The 22,184-nt window shown below is 36.1% G+C and overlaps 1 protein-coding gene across 2 annotated transcripts in view; it reads left to right on the top strand.

The window, feature by feature from the left end:
* The window catches only part of Nrt (Neurotactin), a 547,731-nt gene that overhangs the window by 311,646 nt on the left and 213,901 nt on the right, over nucleotides 1-22,184 (top strand). For both annotated transcript variants that reach the window (XM_081752316.1, XM_081752317.1), the window contains exon 2: nucleotides 7,233-7,522. In XM_081752316.1, the coding sequence (XP_081608442.1) occupies nucleotides 7,241-7,522 (282 nt within the window). In that variant the 5' untranslated portion in view covers nucleotides 7,233-7,240. The remainder of the gene's footprint in view (nucleotides 1-7,232; nucleotides 7,523-22,184) is intronic.

Below are 22,184 nucleotides of genomic sequence, written 5' to 3'. Positions count from 1 at the left end.
TTTAGAATTAAGGCTAGCTGTACAAGTGCACAATAAGTACAAAATTCCACACATATTCTATTGAACAAATCTAATTGATAGGATATATCCTTAATGGACTCCTGGTGTTCCTCAAGAGAGTATTCTTGATCCCTTACCTTTTTCTTTATTTATAGATGATTTTTTCAGATCATCTTCAAACTACACCTAGCAACATTCTCCTGTTTGCTGCCGATTGCAAACTCTTCAAAGAAATCTCCTTGCTTCGTGGTGTGAAATTTAGCACTTGGAGTTAAATCTAATACAGTAGACTATCGATTATCCAAGTAATTGGGACCAAGCCTACTTCGGATACGCAAAAACTCGGATAATGCAGTGAAGCCCCGCGTAGCGTAGTTGCTAACTCTCTCGCCTTCGGTACGAGTTGTCCCGGGTTCGATTCCCGGTGGGGCACTCGGTCGAAATAGTGTAAAACACTTTTTCAGTCCAGCTACCCTGAATGAGGTTTTCCTGGGTTTTTCCTCATTCACATCAGGCAAATGCCAGGATGGTACCTAACTTATAGGTCCCAGGCGATTCCTTCCTTCCTCAATCCTTTCTTTCTTCCCTTTCCCCGGATAGTGTGATCGCCGAGGCACATCATTCCTCGTACGTGACGGGCTAACATGCACATAGATTCCAAAAGCTTAGACATCTAATTTCTAATCCTAATCCTACGTAACAAACCTAGACTTGCAATAATCTAGAGATTGCTCAGGTTATACAACCTTCCCACTGTATTCAAAAGTTTTTTTAAGGCGGATTGTTTTTGCTATCACTATATATATATATATATATATATATATATATATATATATATATATATATATATATATATATTCTGCTGTTATTATTTTAAACTGTTACTACATGTTTCATGTAAAATGACTAGGACGCTGTACTTGTAACTATATATATATAAGTAAATAAAAAGAGTATAAATAAGCCAAAATCTTGAAAACAATCTTCATTAGGTATCTTGAAAATTTTAATTAGATATCCATTATTTAGATAACTATCTGTATATATAATGGCACAGCCATTTTTCATTTCATTCAAGAAAGGAACAATATATTCTTTTAAATGGAAACAGAAAGTGTACCAGCAAACAAAAACAAGAGAAGGCGGCTTGCAAGAAGCTTTTTCCCTTGCGGAAGGACTAATTAAAAGTGTCGTGTTCCCTTGTTATAACATGCTAATTGGAGCTTAAAAAAAACCTACTAGCCACAAACACCGAGGTTCTTTTTAAGGTGAAGGTTGAAACAAGACTTGGTGATGATAATACTATCCAACCCAAAACACAAGAGACTTTTTTGCTAATTATATCCTGGGTAGCAATTAAAACACTCGCATCTGTGCCTCCCTATGTATTTGAATTATCCATATCATTAGATGTCCACCTAAATAACTGGTTGTTTCATTGTCATCATACATCATTTTGCAATTTATTAGCTTTAATAACAATGACCTAACGTCCAAGCCTTTGTTGATTTCGTTTCTTTCTTTCTTTGTTTCAAAAAGCAAAAGTCCCCGAAAAGTTTTTTATATAAATATTTTCACTATTGAAACTAAACGATAAAAAGATCTAATAAAGCATGTAGAGGTACTCTGTAAACACAATGTAAACACACACACACACACACACACACACACATATATATATATATATATATATATATATATATATATATATATATATATATGTGTGTGTGTGTGTGTGTGTGTGTCACGTGTACACCACGTAGAAAAGTTTGGTTTAGCGTGATATTTTCTCAACTAAAATTTAAAACGGAAGTGGTAGTAGATTTCTACCATTACCGGTTTCAGTGTAGTGATTACAGTAAAAAATGAAACGAAATCTTTCAGTTTTACGTCCCACGATTATGCCAGCTAGACTAAAGAAGACTGCGATGATGAGGTATGAATGGAATTAATGAAGTTGGAGGAAACGGGAGAACCCGGAGAAAACCCACGCACACGGTGTTTGTCTAGCACAAAGTCCACTTGGCGCGAGCTGGGATCAAACTAGGGATCCCATGTATCAGCAGAGGTGAACGCTCTACCACTGAGTCATCGACGAATGTACTAGTACATAGGCAATAACAACGATATTTGCTTATACAGTAGACTATCGATTATTCGGCGTAGTTCAAAAAATAAATAAATGAATAAAAATCTCCGTAATAAAATAAGGAACAACTTTTGATGATCTGACGCCTTCACAACAACGCGACTTTTCTAAGGAGATGATCTCTATAAAGAACTCTACAAACACTACAAGAATTAACAGGAACAGCTACAAGAACTCAAAAAACTGTAAGTTTTGACTCTTCCATCTTAGGCTTAGCTTTATTTTAATATTGTATGTATATTTATACTGTACAATGTGTATCATTTTGTGTTTCCTGCAATCAAGTTAGACATTAAAAATTCATCTTAAAATGTCTGCAATATTTTTATTCTTGCATTTCCCTTTTCCGAAAATAATAATAAAATTAAAACCTACAGTGTAGTGCATAATAAACATTTATAGCTGCTGTTTTGTACTAAAAGGTCAGAAACAGTGGCGGACCTCGAAGTTAAAAACTGAGGTGCCAGCCAGAACCCTGACTATAATGATCTCCAAATCTTTCAAAAAAAAAAAAAAAAAAAAACTACGGGGGAGGGACTAGGTCCAGCCGGCCCCGGGTTAGATCCGATACTGATCAGAAAATATGAGTAGGAGTGGGTTTCGGTATAAAAAGTGTGTTTTCTATGTTTTGCGTAGGGCAGGAAGTATGTAATTATAGAAATCCTTTTTTGTTACCCAGCCTGCCCTTCTCCACATTAGGCCAGATAATCGAAAGTCTACTGTACTTGGTTATAATATAATAGAAATATCTTACAACGTAAACTATTCAATGATAATTTCATTTAAATGCTGTATGTACGAGATTACAATAAATGAAGTGGCTGAGAGAGACAATAATTCTATGAACCATCCGTTCAAATTAAAACGTACATCTTTCATTGTTTTAGTCTAACAGAGGAAAAAAAATAATAAAACGAAATGACGTAAAGCAATAGTACATTTTTTAAAGTATTTTTAAATGCTGCTTTTAGAGTAACTGAAAGCGAGAGATGGTTTTTTATTGCAGATGCAGAGAAGGAAATTAAAAATTCTATTTTTAATCATCCACAGCATGGAGCCTTCGTTCAGAAAGGAATACTCATAAAAGACTAAAAGTTATGAGGTAGCTTGTAGAAAGTTTAAATTAATTATTTTGAAGCTAAAGGTAAATGTACCGCACAGTATACTGTATGATTTATATACGCGTATGAGAAGAATCTTCACCTGCTTTAGTAATGCTGTAAGGTCCGATGTAACGTAACGATTAAAAAAAAATAACTGCGATAAAAGTAGAGTCTGTAATTTTGGAAAAGGAATCTTAAATTCGAAATTTCAACGGATTTTCACATTTCATGATATCGACCACATAGCGAAAAAGTTTCTTTTCTTTGTTTTTCTTTTTTATGATTCGCCCATCTGCTCGTCTCTTCATCCCCCTTTACATGCAAAACACTCCTAAGAGTTGCATATTATTCAACCAAACTACTGCAGAATGGTTTATATTGAAATCAAATGTTAAAGTTTATTTTTAGCGGAATTACCCCCAGACAAATTTTTCGTGTTCTTTCCATATATTTAAAAAAAAAGTGTACTTTCCTCGTGATCCAGCATCAAAGAATGTTGCTGGATCGTTCTGATGAAAGGATTAGTGGAATGAAAAGGTGAGAGGAAATGGGATAAACCTTAGAAAACTCACGGACATGAAGTTGTCCACCTAAAAAAGTTATCATGGTCTGGGATCAAACCAAAGATCCCTGGCACCAAGGTAGACGCTCTACCAGTGACAGTGAGCCACAGCGGCTGCGGCCATGTCACTAGAATTGCTTTGTACAGAGATTGTTATATATATAGGCTTATCGCCTTTTCTCCAGTAGATAAGATTACGACATTAATATCCTAACAATGGATGCAACGATTTAAAACCATAAATAAAACACAGCCACATCAAAAATAAATTTACGGAATTGTAAAATGTTTCCAAGTGTAAAATATTTTGAGGAAAGAAATTAAATCTGAATTGCTAATCCAAGTGTCATCGTGATCTTCTATCATCAGTAACTCAACAAATTCCACTCTTTTGTTGTGCTTTCTTATATGTTTCTTCTTTGTATCGGTTCCTGCTTTTTCTTAAATATTTTGAACCCGTTTCTTTTAGATCCATACAATTTTGATCTGACCGTCTTGATCGTGATCAGTATTTTTATAATTGATTTTTAAGATTGTCATGATCCCTCCTTGTTGTTATGGTGAGATCCCTTATTGGTTGAATCTATAGGCACTGATTGTATGTTACATTCTGTAAGAAAGTACGTGTGCATCTAGATATCTTTCTACGATATTAGCCAAGTATAGACAATTTTGTTTTGAAAGTTGTAGGAGAATATATTTATATTTCAAGGTTAGATATTGGGGCAGTGTCTGTTTTAGTAGTTGTTTAATAAATTACACATATTCAATATCCAACATGTACCATTTTTTACTATATTATTTGTCTGAGTATCTCTTAATAGCTGTTGGTTGGTCACAAAGCCAGATTTATTTTAAATAAGAGAAAGAACCTGCCAAATCATTGCAACTTGTTCTTCTGGTTCATTAGTGCCTTTCAAGTGTTATTTTAGCGAATTATTTCTTGGCTTATTCAGAATAATCATGTCACTGGAATTAAAACTATATCGGCGCGTCAAAACTTCATTTGATGCATTTTACGTTCTTTGTAATTATCTTGTAGTCAAAAAAATATTAAGACTAGATACCGAATAAACTTTAACTTTCAATTTGTGTAATGTTATTGTTTATCACAGTGGTTCTCAAATTCTCCGATAACGCGGACCCGTTGTTCGTTCGGAAAGTGATCTGCGGATCCCCTTGCAATGCTATCTGAAATTTCATATGGTATTAAAAAATATACTAATTAGAATTACCACGAACAAGATAAAGATCAAGAAAATTAATGCAATAAGTAGTTTATTCTAAAGATACATGATAGTTTCCTAATTAACGAAATTTCAATTGAAAATACAGTAACTTTCAAGACTGAAAACAAGTCTTCTTCTTCTTCTTCTTGTTAAAGGAAATCCACTTGATGAACGATGTTTTCAAATGTGGGTCACTAATGTAAGGAATGAACTTCTTTGTGTTTTTCCATAATTGCATTGAAATCTGGAATAAGTCTTGTCACCATCAATCTTAGATCCGATTCCACATTAAGACGCTTCGATTTCGCTTTGATGTTTTAATTCTACAAAGAGCAAAAAAGTTCTGCCCACTTAAGTAAGTGGCAGGGAAAGGCATCAAATATTGCAATGTTTCTTTAAACAACTCTTCATACTCACAACGCAGACGCAACCAAAACTACAAAGTTCATTTTGTTTGAAAACGTTTTTCCATGAAGTATCGCAGGATAGTTCCATTAGCTGTTCTTGTTCTGTGCTAAAGAGATTCATACTTTGTATGTCATGGATTTCTACATTAGTGAAAGAATCTTCAATCCAACCATTACTAGGTTGTGCGACAAGGAAATATTCTCGAAACCTTGCAGCTAATGCTTTCAAGTATCCTACAAGTGTTTTGTGCATTTCAGCAGAGTTTTTCATCTGAAGAATCAATGAAATCCTTGAGCACTGGAAATGATGAATAGTTATTGTTTTGTGCTCGTACTGCCCACAGCTGCAGTTTCTTAAAGTACTTCTGGCATAACGGCTGTGAGTTTCATTTTATTACAACACATTTCAAGTTTTAGGCGTTGCGACCCCCCGGCTAGGTCCCGCGGCCCTCCAGGAGTTCGCGGACCCCATTTTGAGAACCACTGGTCTATCATTTAGGTACAAGGTCGTTAGAAATACCTAAGTTATTGGATTATCAGAAGATATGCTGAATGTCTGTACAACAATGCATAGTTCAAAACATGATATTGATTATGAAGGGGGATTATAGGCAAATGTGATGTTTTACAATTAATTCTCATTATCTCATGTGTTGCTAGACTCAACTTTTTGGTGAAGGGCGTATTTGCCTATAAACCAATTGCTCTACAGCTTCCAATAATAATAATAATAATAATAATAATAATAATAATAATAATAATAATAATAATAATAATAATAATAATAATAATAATAATAATAATAATAACAAAGATATACCTAGGTAGTATTAGATTGACATTCGAGGGGTTAATTCCTGTCTCAATGTTTCCCTTAGTTTTCTCTTAGTTTCCCCAGGGAATTTGTGAGATTGATCTTTGATTAAGTATAGGCCAGTTTTCCCCCCTTCGACTGTTTGCTTCAACATCCATTGAACTCAATTGCTTATGACAGACAAGAATATACTAATTTCCTTTCTTTCTCAACGGATCCCCCTTATTTCGCCTAATATGTCCTCTCGGCTTCCAGAATCAATACTTATTCTTTGATTTGACTTCCTGTAGTCTTTCTTGATACGGCCGTATTAATTTAAACAATTCAAAATAAATTCTCAGATTTCTCACATACAAGTAAATATGCTTGTACTCAGAATTTGATATAAACTAATTATTTGCTAAGCAATTTTCATTAAATTTCAATACGTGTTACAGTTTCGCCAACTAACTCTTTGGCTTCATCAGACACAATGTGAAATAGTATAACTGTACAATCATATATACATACAAGAGCTAGTTGGCGAAACTGTACTGTAACATGAAATATAATGAAAATATATAGTTTTGCTCAGCAAATAATTAGTTTATATTTAATTATAACAAAGAAAAGCTTCTACTTATGGAAAATATCAAAATTTGGATCCTATTCCAAAGTAAAAGTTAACTGTAAAATGTCATAATTAAAAACTCACGGCAAAGATAAAGACGTTCTACTTGTTCACAGAATATTACGCAACAAACTTAATAGTCTGAAACTTCTTAATGAAATTAAAATTAAAGAAATGATCTGAAAGAAATATATTTTTGTCCGATCCCCTGAAGAAGGTGAAATTTGATCAAGTAATGAATTTGTATTGTATTCAAATTCTAAACTGAAAATTAAAACTTCTTATCTTAAAATGTACTGTATTGTATTAGTTTCAACAACAACAAATAAATATGATTTTTTTTTGTTTGTATTTGCAGGAGTCATAATGAGTGAGGAGGTGCAGGTTGAGTCTATCGTGGTGGAGTCGGAGGAGAAAAGTGATGATAAAAAGGAGATCGAGGAAGAGGAAAGAGAAAAGATGTTGAATGAGGAGAACAAGAAGGACGCTGAGGAAGAGAAGCCTCCCGAAGAAGGAGAGAAAGAGGAGAAAGAAGAGAAAGAGGAAAAAGAAGATAAATCTGAAAAGGAAAAAGAAAAACCGAAAAGAGGAAGACTTAACATCAAAGTTCCTGATTTTCTCAGAAGAAAATCCAGAGAGAGGTCGAAGGTGAGTACAAAACATACTTTCTTTCTCTCTATATAGAAATGATTTGTGTAATAATGTGACGAACCATCTCCTCAACACGAATTCAAAGATGAACTGGCACCGATTCGGGAGTCGTTCAAGGGTACCAGTTCATTTTTGAATCGTTTGTCGAATTCGGTACTGGAACCGGTGCCGTTATAAAGAAAAAAAGATTTTGTTCATTGACCTCTCATGTTATTTAACTCGGTACCTAACAGATGCTATAGCCAATAGAGGCTGTCGAAAGAGCATAATGAACAAGAGCAGCGCTCGAAAATTTTTCTTCCCGCTGCATTATGGTTTCGGTAACTTCCTTAACAGCTTCCTGGATCATGGTTGTGATTACAGCTTTAGTCACTATTGTTCTGGAGTCATCTAGGTGTTCACCAGGAGGTTCTGGTCCTAGAAAGGGCCGGATGTTCCTGCTTTCTTCCGGACTTGAGAATCCTGGGTAATTTTTATGGATTTGTGATGTTACGTTATAGCCCTATTTCGACACATGCTGCTGCTAGTTTGGTGGCCATTCGAGATACAAGTAGCACAGAATCCTTGTTGGAAAGGGAATAGCAAACGCCTTCATGGTTCGTACTGTACGCGAAGTATTTTCGTTTCTCCTTGCATTACTGGAAGAAAGGCCCGTATTCGAAGCAGTTCGGGCAAGGCTTGGGTCTGGTTGCGTTCTTGAATGCCTCTACACAACATTTCTTCTTGGCTATTGTTATTCCTTGCTGTATTAGTGCATTTACTTCTTAAGATGTACCCAAGAACGCGACTGACGCGATTTAGGCCAAGTTTCTTGCTGAACTTGTCGCCAATGGCCAGTACATTTGCTGTGAATTCTGGGGCAGCGTTAATTACTGTCATTTTGCGTTTTGCTGCATACAGGGTACGGTGTCTTTCTTCGTACTCCTCCTTATGGGGCTCCTATCATACTAGCTTTATCTTCCGTGGTTTCACCATATTGTCTGTTATGAGAAATTATGGTAGGCACACATGTGTATCTGATAAGGGCCGGGGTATTATGTGCTGTGTTTGTGAGATGTGCCTGGTAAGGGCCGTGTGTCTGTGTCTGGAGTGCAGACCAAGGGAAATGTGTTTGTATCCCTAGCCAGCGACTGTCGGCGAAGCCTGTTCAGATCAGATAGTCAAACACTACAAACTTGATCTACTTGGAGATCGGCCAGGGTGGGATCAGGTGCAATTCTCTGTACTATGCATCATGTGTATGTAAATGGTCAGATATTATCTTCTCTTGGATATGCTGCGTTGAGAGAGATAGAATTATCTAAAAAAAGACTATTCCATCCTTTCGTTATATCCTGTGGTTGTACAGAAGTATCTTAGAAGACTGTTTTGCGCTTTGAATGTACGTTCTCTCCGAACATTCATGTTTACTTGCTGAGCGGAGTAACGAGACGACCTGTCACTCTCGTTGCGTGACTCGAACTGTGTACTGCCTCAATTCTTCAAATAATTTTACTTTTGTCTAGAAGACTCCATTTTGCAACTAAACTGTTCGTCAAAAGGACATATTCTAGTTAATTTTCCTCAAAATTTGAGCGGTGCTTGCTCTGCCTCAAAGCAGCCTCCACCATTGGATAGGGGGTTTATTATTCAATCCTATCCATATAATGCAATCAACAAACCATAATCATAAGTTTTCCTCGAGGTTTTCATATTTTTATTCCAACATTTTTATCATCATATACTTGAATTTATTAGGACCATATGAAGAGTCTGATGTATTTGGTGATGGATTGCCATTGTAGGGAGGATTGATTTCACATGTGTGTTTCTGCTTCTGTGAGAGTAATGCCCTAAAATCTTAAACCCATGGTTTATGACGAAGAAACACAAGTTGACCAGAATTACAGATTGAACACTGCACGATTTAAAATATGAAGTATGTACTATATGGCGATATGCATATTATTGGCATTGTTTTATCTTGATGAGGAAAGATTGCACAGAATTGTCACGGATAAATGTTTTGAGAATGCTAAGTTGATATTAAGGGGCAGAAATTGTGTATTGTCATTTTTTCCTTTTTGGATCAAAAGATCCAATATATTTCAATCAAAAATTTTCTTGTAGGCCTTATATCTGGAAAACTACGGTTCATATAGTGTAGCCAAACCAAAACTATCACTCAACTTAGCATGATGTGCTTAGTCCGTAGAAAATCCGAAAACTTGATTTAGGGTCCGTTCAAAAATTTTATTTCCCTTGATTCAGAAACTAATTGTTGGTCAAGATCGCAATCTCTTGCATTTTTTTTATCATTCCTAAAATTCTTGGCCAAGATCGCAATCTTTTGATCCATTTTTTTTTTTTTTATCATTCCTAGAATTCTTGTTTGATGATGATACTAGTCCGCAGAAAATTGTTTGTTATCGAGAGTATCTTTTGAAAATAATAAGTAAATATTAGGGTGCAGAATTTATTTATTATTAAGGGTATTTTTGAGAATGATTAGCAGATACTAGGACACAATTGTTGTTGTTATAGAAGGCGTTTCTCTGATAACAAGATACTAGGGCGCAAAAAATAATTTCGTTACCAAAGATACTTTTGTGAGAATGATATGATAAGTAAAAACTAGGACGCAAAACTAAATCATTATCAAAGGTATTTTTTGAGAGTGATTAGATGTCAAAAATGTTTCTTTGATAATAACAAGATACTAGGACGCAGAGGTTATTTGTTATGAATATTTTTTTTCAGAGTGATTAGTAAATACTATTGTGCAACACTTATTATCAAAAGGATTTTTTTTCTTTAGTATTTTTTCTTTAGGACGACTATCAGATACTAGAGCGTGAAATTGTTGTTATTGAAGGCGTTTCTTTGATAGTGAAAGAAAAACTTGTTTGTTATCAAGGACGTTATTTTGCCTCGTTATGACCCTTGTATGTATTATCTGTTTCCCCAAAACATCCGAAGCATAACATTGGAATCTTAAACAAAGATTTCGTTTTAAGTACACCATCCAAATACGGTATAAGTTTCAGTCGCAGCATACTTACTTTCCTTGTTTGGAGGAAATATATTCAAAAGATTTCTCTCCTCTTGAAATAATATTTGCTTTAAGAGTCGAGTTTCTCTTATGACTATTTTACTTTTCTTCTCTTCTTTTCTACCTCTGGTATTAATTTTGTGCACTTGTTCTTCTCTAATTACCCATCTTGTTTCCACCCTTTGTTCTCTCTACAACGTCTCTCTTATGTCTTCTTCACCCATTTTGTTGGAATGGAGCACATGGATCATGGAGGAAGCCTTTGCATCTGACGTTTACGTTAGTTAATTAAAGCTGATTAAATGGTTATGTCTAAGGAAAAAGAGGTCAAAAGAGGTTTTTTTTTTATGAAAAACGATGAAACTTTTTTGGTAAAAGTAAAGAATTTTTTTCTCTACCAGAGGAAATATTCATCATCATTGGGGAGTACGCGTACATATTTTTGTGAATAATTTCTCTAAATTTTGGAAATATCTATAGCCAAGATCTTTAGGCCAGAAGTCTTTTTTTCATTTTGGTGCTAAAATAGATGCAACCGAATTCCAGAATAGATACCTATTTAGTAGACGTACATTTACGTGAATTTTTCTACTAAAAAATTTAATGCCAAATCAGAGTCTCTTTCCTTTCCCCTTTCCAAAATATTTATGGCAATATTTCAACAATGTGAAGATTCTTAGTAGAGGCATAGTGTCTATGGAAGAATTAGAGGCTTTGCTTTCCCTGGTTAAGCAACAACAAAAAGAAGAAGAACGAGAAGTGTTAACATAAGTAATGGTAATATAGTAACGATTTAAAAATTATACAGATTATTGTAAAGTTCTGCTTGTGCAGGCATAGATAGAGCAAAGTACAGCCCGGAATCATTTTCGCCCACTAACAGATTTTATTACAAAATTCCACTATAATATAAATAGATACAAATTCTCTCATGTTTGGGTAAAATAGGGGTCCTTTCGACCTTACAGTCGGGTAGGAAACTTAATGCTCCACTGCAAGAAGAGAGGGGTTAGATTCTCGACAAAGCTCCACTGCAAACTAGGCGGGTGTTGTGAGAGGGAATCTCCCAAGGCTCCACTGCAAGCCACGAAGGAAAGGAGGCCTAGAGCTCCGCTGCAAGCTAAAGGCCTGGGTTTAGGTACTTCCAAAGCTCCACTGCAAGCTGAGGAAGGGATTTGACCAATCGAGGACTGATGCTTGTCGCTGAAATCCTCTTGGTTATACGAGGGGGGGGGGGGCAAAAGAAACCGGATTGAAAGAGTGCTGCCGTTCCTAGGCAGGTGGGTCTAGTAGAGACCTTCCCAGATCAGTTGGCCAAGCGGCGTCTGCGTAGGAGGTTAACTCTTAATCGTATTATTGTTTTTCCTCAACTGTTCTCGTTTGCTGCCTGCGAAATCGTTACGGCAAATTCAAAGGAACAAGGAGTGTGTTTGCTTCCTACTTCGAAAATCAAAAACGAAAACTTACCAAATGCTTCAACAGGCTTTCAAGAAAAATACTATGAATCGCCCACAATTTTTTGAGTGGTTTGGGCGCTTTAAGTGTGGTGAGATGAGTATTGAAGATCATGCTCGTTCTGGGTGCTCTTCGTCAATTCGAAACGACGAAAACATCGAACAAATCTGCCCCCAAATCAGCGAGGATCGTCGTTTCATGATCGATGATATTTCAAAACAGGCAGGAATAAGTTGGAGCTCGTGCCAGCATGAGGTTTTGCAAATGAGACATGCTGCCGCTACACTTGTTTCTCGCCTGCTTACACAGGATCAAATCATTCGTCTGAATTTGAGCCAGGACTTGAAAAATCAGATTGAAAGTGATCCAAACTTTTTGACCAACATGATGACGTTTTCCGAGAATTAAACAAAATCTAAAAGCAAAGTGTTTTGATGGTGTACAGGCTGTAACAAGAACTTCGCACATCGCATTGGACGATATAAAAGTTCCACCGTTTCAGAGGTGCTTCAAACAGTGGAAAAGAAGATGGGAAAAATGAATCGCATTTAATGGAGAGTACTTTGAAGGAGACTGAAAGAATTTTGTAAAAAATGTAATAAATTATTTTTTTTTTAGAACGAAATTCCGGTTTCTTTTGGGTCCTTCCTCGTATATATGCTCCAGGTGAGGCGGTGGCACTGTTGTTCCTTCGTCGTCACGTGACCACAATTGTCGCTTTTGTCCTGTCGTCTGCACCTGTAGTAATCCTTAGTAAGACGCACATGGTTAATGTTTGTAAATATAAGCACATGTCGCTTGTTTGTAAACACAGACAAACTTGCAGAAGACACCAGTAAAATAACATCATTAAATCTAGTTAATTTTAAAGAAAACAAAAAAATAATTTCATACGTAAATAATGAGCTCGAACGAAGCGTAACGAAGATGGAACAGGTACCTAATACCATTACGAATGATGCTTTAAATTTCAGATTAATGCATTAAAGTAGAGGTTTTCCCTAAGTAGAAAACCAAGCTACGCCACTGGGTCTTTTTATTCCTCAGAAGAATCGTACAGATATAGGATCATAATCATCATCATCATCATCATATAGGTATTCTGCCATTATTGGCAGATCACTTGCTGCAACTGAGATGCTGCCATGCTCCACAGTCTTTCGCTAACCTCTTCGTCTTCACTACGATTTCTCTGTTTTGATATCGTCCATTAGCTGTAGTCTCCTTCGCCCCCTCCCTCTCCTTTCTGCCACCATACCCTCTAGCACGTCTCTCATAATACAGTTCCTTCTTAGCCAATGTCCCAAACAGTTTCTCTTGCTCTTAATAAAATCTAAAATTGTTATTTTTCCCCCACCATTTCTAACACACTCTCATTCGTTTTCGGCTCGATCCAGCTAATTCTCTTCATTCTTCTCTACACCCACGTTTCGAAAATTTCCAGTCGTTTTTCCTACTTTTTGCGTAATATCCATGTTTCTGACCTATACTACGCAATACTCCACACAAAGCACTTTATCATTCTTTTTCTCAACTCTGCTGAAGGTCCCACAAAATACTCTTTTCTTCCTCCTAAAGGCTTCTTTCACCATTCCTATCCTTGCTTTTATTTCACGTTCACACTTCATATCATCATTAATAATACTCTCCAAGTATCGAAAACTAGTCAACTAGTCAATTTTCTCCTTCTTTTTGTGTGTTTGAGGATAAATCCATAGGGTCTCAAAACTACCCTCGAACACCATGTTGTGAACACAAAGTGACTTCACTTGTCTCGAACCAATAAATTTTTGCACTAGATCTGAGCACTTTACCACCAAGTTATCGTTCCCCATTCCCTGACACCGAGAGAAAGAAGTTGAGTTGAGTTGATTTTAAGTTTAGCGCCCCTTTCAGCAGCGAAGCTATATGAGACGTAGATCTACTGATAAACGTGGAATTCGAACCACATGAGCTCCCGCCGGGAATCGAACCCGAGAGAAAAAAGAGAAACTCGAGGTGCTATTATGAAATGAAATGAAAGTTTTAGTTTCATACGCTCCACAATTATGCGTTATAGGCGAAAGGACACGGATGATAATGAAATAATTGGTGATATGAGAATGCGGTGAGAAAATCTATGAACACAATGTTATCCATCACAAACTCACATGAGCTGGAATCGAACCGGGGACTCTTCGCATCAGACGTGAGTGCTATACCATTTGAGATGCTATTCTGTTAAAGGTAAAGGAAGAGTAACTTAAAGTAAGATATTTTGAATTGAAAATAAAATCTTTGAGTTTTACGTCCCACGCTTATGCCGGCCAGACTAAAGGAGACGATGATGATGAGAAATGAATGAAATGGTTGAATGTAGAAAGTGAGGGGAAACCGGAGAACCCTGAGGAAACCCACGCACACGGTGATTGTCCACCAAAGGTTCACGTGGCAGGGGCTGGGATCGAACCCGGAACCCCAAGCACCAGAGGTGAACGCTCTACCACTGAGCCACCGCGGTCCCTATTTTGAATTAATTTGATTTGATTGGACATGATTTGATTTGATTTGATTTGATTGGATTGGATTGGATTGGATTGGATTGGATTGGATTGGATTGGATTGGATTGGATTGGATGTGATTAGACTGGGTTTGATTTAATTTGATTTGACTTGGAGTTTAGCGTCCCCTTCAGTAGCAAGAGCAGCGTTTCCCAACCGGTGTGCCGCGGCACACTGGTGTGCCGTGAATGGGGCGCTGGTGTGCCGCGAGAAGTCGAAACAAAATTATTAATTTTATAGCAATCAAATTGCAAATGTAGGGGAAAATTTATATTTGTATTTCACATTACTATGAACCTCTACTATGAATCTACAATTTTAAGTTTCATACCGGGTTACTGTTCTGTACATTTCTAATGTTGAAAAAAGTATTTATCATTGTTATGACCATTATTGCTTCTTTACTGCTGCAGACTATTTCGTAACTTGAAAATTTAAAATATCATCCAATCCTTTCGAAAAATTACCTACATTTGTGTTTTAAAAGTAGAAGAGATGTGTTTGTTCGATCATTATGTAGTGATCTTACTTCTTAGTGAAAGGTTGGATACAGTTTTTAAAGAGAAAGCGTATTTTTTAAAAAAACCTGAGTCCAATATTTTATTGCAATTGTTTTCTATTTTTAAATTAGAATGAAAAATAAGCATAATGATTTACCACGGGGAAAAACCAGTGATAGAGCTTTCTTCTCTGTGAGAAGGAGATCAATAATCACAGAAAAAATACCACTGTGTTTTATATTTACAGTGTGCCGCGAGAATCCAAGTAACACCCGTAGTGTGCCGCAAGTTGAAAAAAGGTTGGGAAACGCTGAGCAAGAGTATATGAGATGTGGACCTACAGCTTAACGTGGGATCCAAACTTCAAGAGCTCCCAATGGGAGTCGAACCCGGATCTCCCACGCCAAAGGTACGTACGCTAACCGCTTAGCCTCGAAGGAGCTCTAAAATAAGATACGACACCGGAATAAAATAGTGAACATGGTAATTGGTCCTATAATAGCCAATGGAGGGAAAATATGGAGGTAGGAGGAATAAAAGGGTAACGAAACGTTTATACATTTGCCGAAAGCTTGTTATTAATATTTTAGTAGAGCAGCAGCTGGGATGAAACTATAAACCTTTCAACCCAATTCCTCCGTGGATACATTCTATCAACTAGAAATGGATAAATGGGTGGAGCTTATAAATGTATACAATAGAATAGAGGGACCTGTCTGTTATTTGAACAGAGATTTATATATTATATATTAAAAGCGTACCCAGAACTCTCTTACCAGTTGTGACTGCTGCGGTCGTTCCGCGTCGTTGATTTGAAACCGAGCGATGGATCATCCACAGAGAGGAAAACTTTTTTTAAAAAAAATCCTGTTGGTTATAGTCGTTTGCTAATGAAAATAGAACGGGAGAGGGGGGCGAATGTAGAATCAGTATGTAGTGTAAACTTTGTTAAAATGTGACCACAAAGTGCTTGGGCCACGTGGTTTTTATTTTTTATTTTTTTAAAAATAATTTACGAGTAAAAGTTGCGCTTTGTGAGCAACGAATGTTAGTCCATTGTTGCCATCTAAAATATGATTTCCTTACAAAATGACAGGACAGTAGTTCTCAAGTTTTTTGTACTTATTTTTTGTCTCGTAATATACATACTTGTTCACAGCCATTATTTTACATCTGGAACAATGGTATATTAAAAAAAAAATTGAAGAGAATATACATTATGTGTGTGTTTTCCTGAATGTGCGTTCGAATTCTGAGAAAAATCATGCTATTATGGTAAGTTTCCAGTTTCGATATACAGGGTTGTTATAATTAAAGTTTTGCTACTTAACCGATTCTAAAGGTAAAACTGGGGCCGCGATGGCTCAGTGGGGGTAGAGCGTTTACCTCTGGTGCTTAGGGTCCTTGGTTCGATCCCATCTCGCGCCAAGTGAACTTTGTGGTGTACAAACACAGTGTACATGGGTTTTCTCGAGGTTCTTCCATTTCCTCTCACTTTCTTCATTTCACCATTTCGTTCATTTCTCATCCTCACCTTCATAGTCCTCTTTAGCCTAGCCGGCATATGCGCGGGACGTAAAACTTAAATATTTCATTTCATTTTTTAAAAGGAAAACTGTAGGGATTGGCTGGTCATAAAAGTAAGTGTGTCAATGTTGATAAAGATATCGGGAAGGAAAACAATGAATAGGTTATTCCAATGACACACTTTTTAATGTATGGAGGAGCACCATAGCTGAGTGGTAGAGCGCTCGCCTCTGGTACGTGGTTCGATCCCAGACCATGTGAGTTGGTAGTTGATAACGTCGTGTCCGTGGATTTTCTCCGGGTTCTTCCGTTTCCTTCTACATCCTCATTCTACAATATCTTCATAATCATTAACTTTCATTATTCATCCGTCTGAATTTATCTTACAACCATAACGTGGGACGTAAAACTGTAAATTTCATTTCATTCGTCTCACTTTTTAATATTAAGTGACATTATATTCAGTGTACAGTCTTATAACTAACTGGTGCATATTAGCTTTTTGCTATTCTAAATAATTTAAATTAGAAATACGAATCACTGAGCAAAGGAACGTTTATTTAACGTAGCAAAGCACATAATTCAAAATAAAATAACACATAAGTCCTATGCAAAGTACATTTTTTATATTAACATATTGGTGTGTATTAGTTTCACCAACTAACTAAATTTGGCTTCATCAGACTCGTTATCTCAAAATGCCAAACGTCTTTTAAAGTGATACGTTATATACTTGTGGCTAATTCTTTTCGAGAATGAGATCTCTGAAAAAGTAAGCTGCATAAAACGTGCCATTTTCGCTGGTCGAATCCTTTTCTGTTGTTGTTGTTGTTGTTGTTGTATAGATTTGCCAATTCTAGATAAATGTGTAGTTGTTTTTGTATTCAACGTTTTTAGAGACCGTTTTGAGCTTATAAGACTAATATTATAGCTAGGACTTGTTATCTTGTTATCCTAGGTTGTTATCCTTGTGTTAGACAACCTGCAGAAGAGCTACGTACAGCAGGTTGACGGAGATTGCAGGCGCTGTACTTTAATTTGAATGATTGCATGCGGGCAACTCATTTCATGAAAAAAAGAAAGTTATAATTGCAAATTTCTGCACCTATAGCAGGTCACTTCCTTTGTGAATTCTTCTGTCCTTCATGTAGGGACAGATATAGTGTGGAAATGGGGAAAATAATTCATGCTCACATTAAAATGATACGGTCTATAAATAGTACAGGTTTAGCTAGTATATACTACTTTATAAATTTGTTTTTGTTTCAAAGTTTCTAAGAAAAGAGAGTATAAATGTTCATACCTACTTTTCGTGACGAATTGTACAATAGTTTGCACCTTGTGTGTTGTTAATTGAGGCGTCAAATTTAGGGACGTCACCTTATGTAGGTAAACTCATCTTTATATTGTATAATTGGTTTTAATTTTCTTTTATCTTTTGTATCTTTTAAAACAGAATAAATCTACAGCATTTAAGATTTTTTTTTAAAAAAAATGGTGACTTGAAAAGAGTGCTTGCTTGAATGCATGAATAAAATCGAAATACATGTATAATATAGACACACATAGGCTTATATACCTAGCGGAGGTACATAACAATAATTAGCAAGAAGCAGGTGCTACTTGTGGAGAAAAAGTAAATACACCATTTCTCTATCATTGTTTCTTTCATAAAACTGAGTCACGCACTAGTAACGCAACGACGGAAATGCTACCCTATTCATAACGTTTCAAGCAAAATTAATTTATTAAAAAAACTGACGCATGCTGATTGTTATCGTGTTGTAATAGGCGACTTTGAGATGTTTATCAGTTGCTACTATTTCCGGTATCTTATTATTATTATTATTATACAGTTTTTCCTCTTTTACTGCCTCCCTTAGTTCGAATGGATGCATTGTTAACGTATGTCATATATGTAGAGTGTGTTCATTTGTACCTGTCTTGATACAGTCAGGGCCACCCATAAATTTCATGGGTGCCCAGACGAATCATTTTGTCGCCAACAAACTTCATAAAAATGTTTGTCGCATAACACAAAAACGTAACAACGTAGCCTACAATCACGACGATTAAAAATAATTAGCTGTTACTTCTCGAAAACCATATGAAATGCAAGAACTTTTTGGCTGTGTATTTCAAAAACTTCACGGACAGTTTCACTACAGACGTGCATAGTTACAGCCCCTTTTCTCGTATACTATATATAGACATTTGGATACTTAAAATGAACGGTAGTAGTACTAATATCAAAAATGGGATATTAACCTTAATGTATATCTTAAGAAAGGATTTAGATTCTCAATCCAAACCAAAAAGTATTAATACCAAGACAGATGCCTGGGTATTTCTTGTGTTAGGTGTTTTCTAATTATTAGTTTTGTTTTTCGTTGTACGACTATGATAGATTTTTAAGATATGCTGAGCTAGTGTTGGGTGGTAATTACGGTTCTTGCTTAACATGGGAGGTTCCGGGTTGGAATCCGCTAACCGGCCATCTTGTTTTACATTTTTACAGAGTTTTACCTTTTTTCCGTAATGGGAATGCTGGGATGGTAACTTCAAATATGTATATATGCTCTGCTTGACTTTTATCCTCTTTATTTATAATTGTTACTATTGTTAGAGAAGATTGTTAATAGTTCCTGTGTAAATTGATTTCGAAAGCTGTCTGGAAGTTTGTTAAATTTTATATTATTATCGTAAAGCGTATAAAATGTGCAAAGATGAGACACATACAAAACGATATAGCTTATTGAGCTGGACAAAATGTAAATCCTCATGCGTGGTTTTCGAGAAAAGCGAAAAACCAAAAAACAGTAAACCTATAAATTGATAAACGATAGCCACGAGACAATTTAAAGATTGAGCTTATACCCTCATCAAAGTTTACATTATAGCACTAACAAGGTGTTAGTACATAGTATGGTTAATGAGATAGGGCCCAAAATTATTATTAATTCTAAAATTTTCATTTTTGGTTACATACAATATGTAGAAAAATGACATATTATTACTATGATATTAAATATTCTGCCCTTTGGCAGGTCCTGGGATTATTGTCTTTTTTTCTTTTCTTTCGGGCCTGGAAATATTTGTATCACATTTCTGAATCTTCAATTTTCTCTTTTAACTCCCAGTATTTTCTTCGATTTTTCAAATCATCTATCAGTTGTGTTCATTTTCTTCCTATTTCTCGCTTTCCTTCCATTTTTCCCCTCTATGGCGGTATGAAGAAGAATTTCTTTGCAAGATGTGTCGAATCCAATTGGCTGCATCTACGAAGAATGCTGACTAAAAGAGTTCCCTTCTATTCTACCTGTTTTAAAACCTCTTTGTTTGTTTCTCTCTGTCCATTTTATTTTCTCCATTTTCCTCCACCACCACATTTCGAAGCTCTCTAAATATTTCTTTTCTAACTTTCGTAATGTTCAAGTCTCTGAACCATACAGTTCAATACTCTATATATAGCACCTAACCAACTTCTTTCTTAGTTCAATGTTAGAAGTGATCTTCTCTTGTTGAATGCCTCTGTGGCTACGGCAATTCTTGACCTGGTCTCTTTGGTGCAATAAGTGTCTCTCGTCAAAGAGTTTATACATATAGTAGTCGATAGATCACACACTGAACAAAATGTAACATTTGATTGTAAATTCTGAGCGTAGTTTGAAGGAAAATTATTTTATATGGAGCTAAAAAATATGTCATTCGTTGCCAATAATAGTTTATTTACGTATATTTGTTTCTCTAATCCCTACAGTGACACAATATTTCTTACAGTGACGCATATACATGTACTATTTGTAAATTAACTATATGAGTCAAGGGTTAGGATTAGGAATTAGTTTTTTCTTGGGGGTGGGGGGATTTCAGCATCTATGACCATGTTAGCTGGCCAGTTATTAAGGATGAAGTCCCTCAACGATCATACTGTCCGAGGAGCTGAGAAGGAAAAATAAAAAAAAAAAAAAAAAAGGCATGGAGAAAGGAAGGAAGTGGCCTAGGAGGTACCATCTCGGCATTTGCCTGGTGTGAATGAGGAAAAGCCTCACTTAGATTAGCTAGCCTATATTTTTCTTTTTTTTAACACTTTTTGTCCGAGTGTCCCCACTAGTAATCGAGCTCGGGGACGCTCGCACCCAAGTCGAACGCGTTAGCTACTACGTTATGCGAGACCACTATAAAGCTTCAGTACACTTAATAGAGATTCTCGCTGTCTCTTGCAATTACATAAACAGTACCCTCTAGCAAGGGCGCCCATGTTTTAGTTTTCAAGGAGGAGCAAGAAAAAGCGACATTTCAAATATAGTTTCAAATTTTGCTATAACTATTCCAAAAATTCTATTGGGTTTTCGATATTCCGAATTACATTTTCCTCTAGGCGGGCGAGCGCCCCACCTTGCCCCCCTGATGGGCACCCTTGCCCTCTAGTAACTGTCCTCATGTCTGACTGTATGACATTTGGATACGTAGCTTATTGTTATTATATTACTCAAAATGTAAGTGCTGGTATCTGCAGCATCTCCCTGTATTCCAATTCTGGTGTAGCTGCAACAATTATAGCGTCAGATTTCAAGTCCCAATGTGATCAGGCCCGTATCAACGGGGAAGGGGGGGGCAAGGGAGACCGCCCCCCCTAAATTTTGGCTGGCCCCCATAAAATTTCACGATAAGTTTGCAAATGAACTATAATATGGTGATGAAGGATAATATGATTGAGTCGGGCCCTCCCTAACTTCTACCGGGCCCCTCCTAAATTTTTGGGCTGGCTACGGGCCTGAATGTGCTTCATATGAACCCTCGTAAATAGTAAGTCACGTTCTTCATAATCTCTGTGGCATTTATGAACGAACACAAAGCAAATATATAAATTTGAATTAAACTACTCGCTGAGCAAAAAAATACGTTTATTATAAAAATTAGTAACGTGTAGCAGTTTCGCCAACTATCCACTTTGGCTTCATCAGACACTGTATGACATACGGTTCCCGAGATATGGCTCCTTAAATCTCTCGAAATCGGAACTTTTTTTTTTTTTTTTTTGCCAATATTTTGGTCAGTCATAGAGTGTCTGATGACGCCAAAATGGATAGTTGGCGAAACTGTTACACGTTAAGTCTTCATCCCGGCGAAATTAAAATACAGCTAATTTTACAGTAAATATGTGATATCTTCAAATAGATAAAAGATAATTGAAATATGGAACAAGAGCGCCCTAGACAATATTATTTTGCGTGAGGTACCGTTATCACAAGTCACCTAGTGGCTTTCCGTTTTCAGCTGTTTAGAAACGTGAAAATAAATGCCGATTTTCAAAATGGCTCGAAATCGAAAGCAGATAAGTGAGTCGTGATAACGGTTTCTCATGTAAAATAATATTGTCTAGGGCGCTCTTTTTCCACATTTCGATTATCCTTTATCTATTTGAAGATATCACATAATTACTGTAAAATTAGCGGTATTTTAATTTCGCCGGGATAAAGACTCTTAATAATTTTTATAATATATGTATTGTTTTGCTTAGCGAATAGTTCAAATCAAATTTATGTATACTAAAAGAGTAGAATGGAAAACATTAAAGCAAATATATATTGATCGAAATATA

The sequence above is a fragment of the Thermobia domestica genome, chromosome 3, assembly GCF_964235325.1.
Source record: "Thermobia domestica chromosome 3, izTheDome1.hap1.1, whole genome shotgun sequence".
NCBI classification, from domain to species: domain Eukaryota; kingdom Metazoa; phylum Arthropoda; class Insecta; order Zygentoma; family Lepismatidae; genus Thermobia; species Thermobia domestica.
This window is presented reverse-complemented; position numbering and strand designations above follow the sequence as displayed.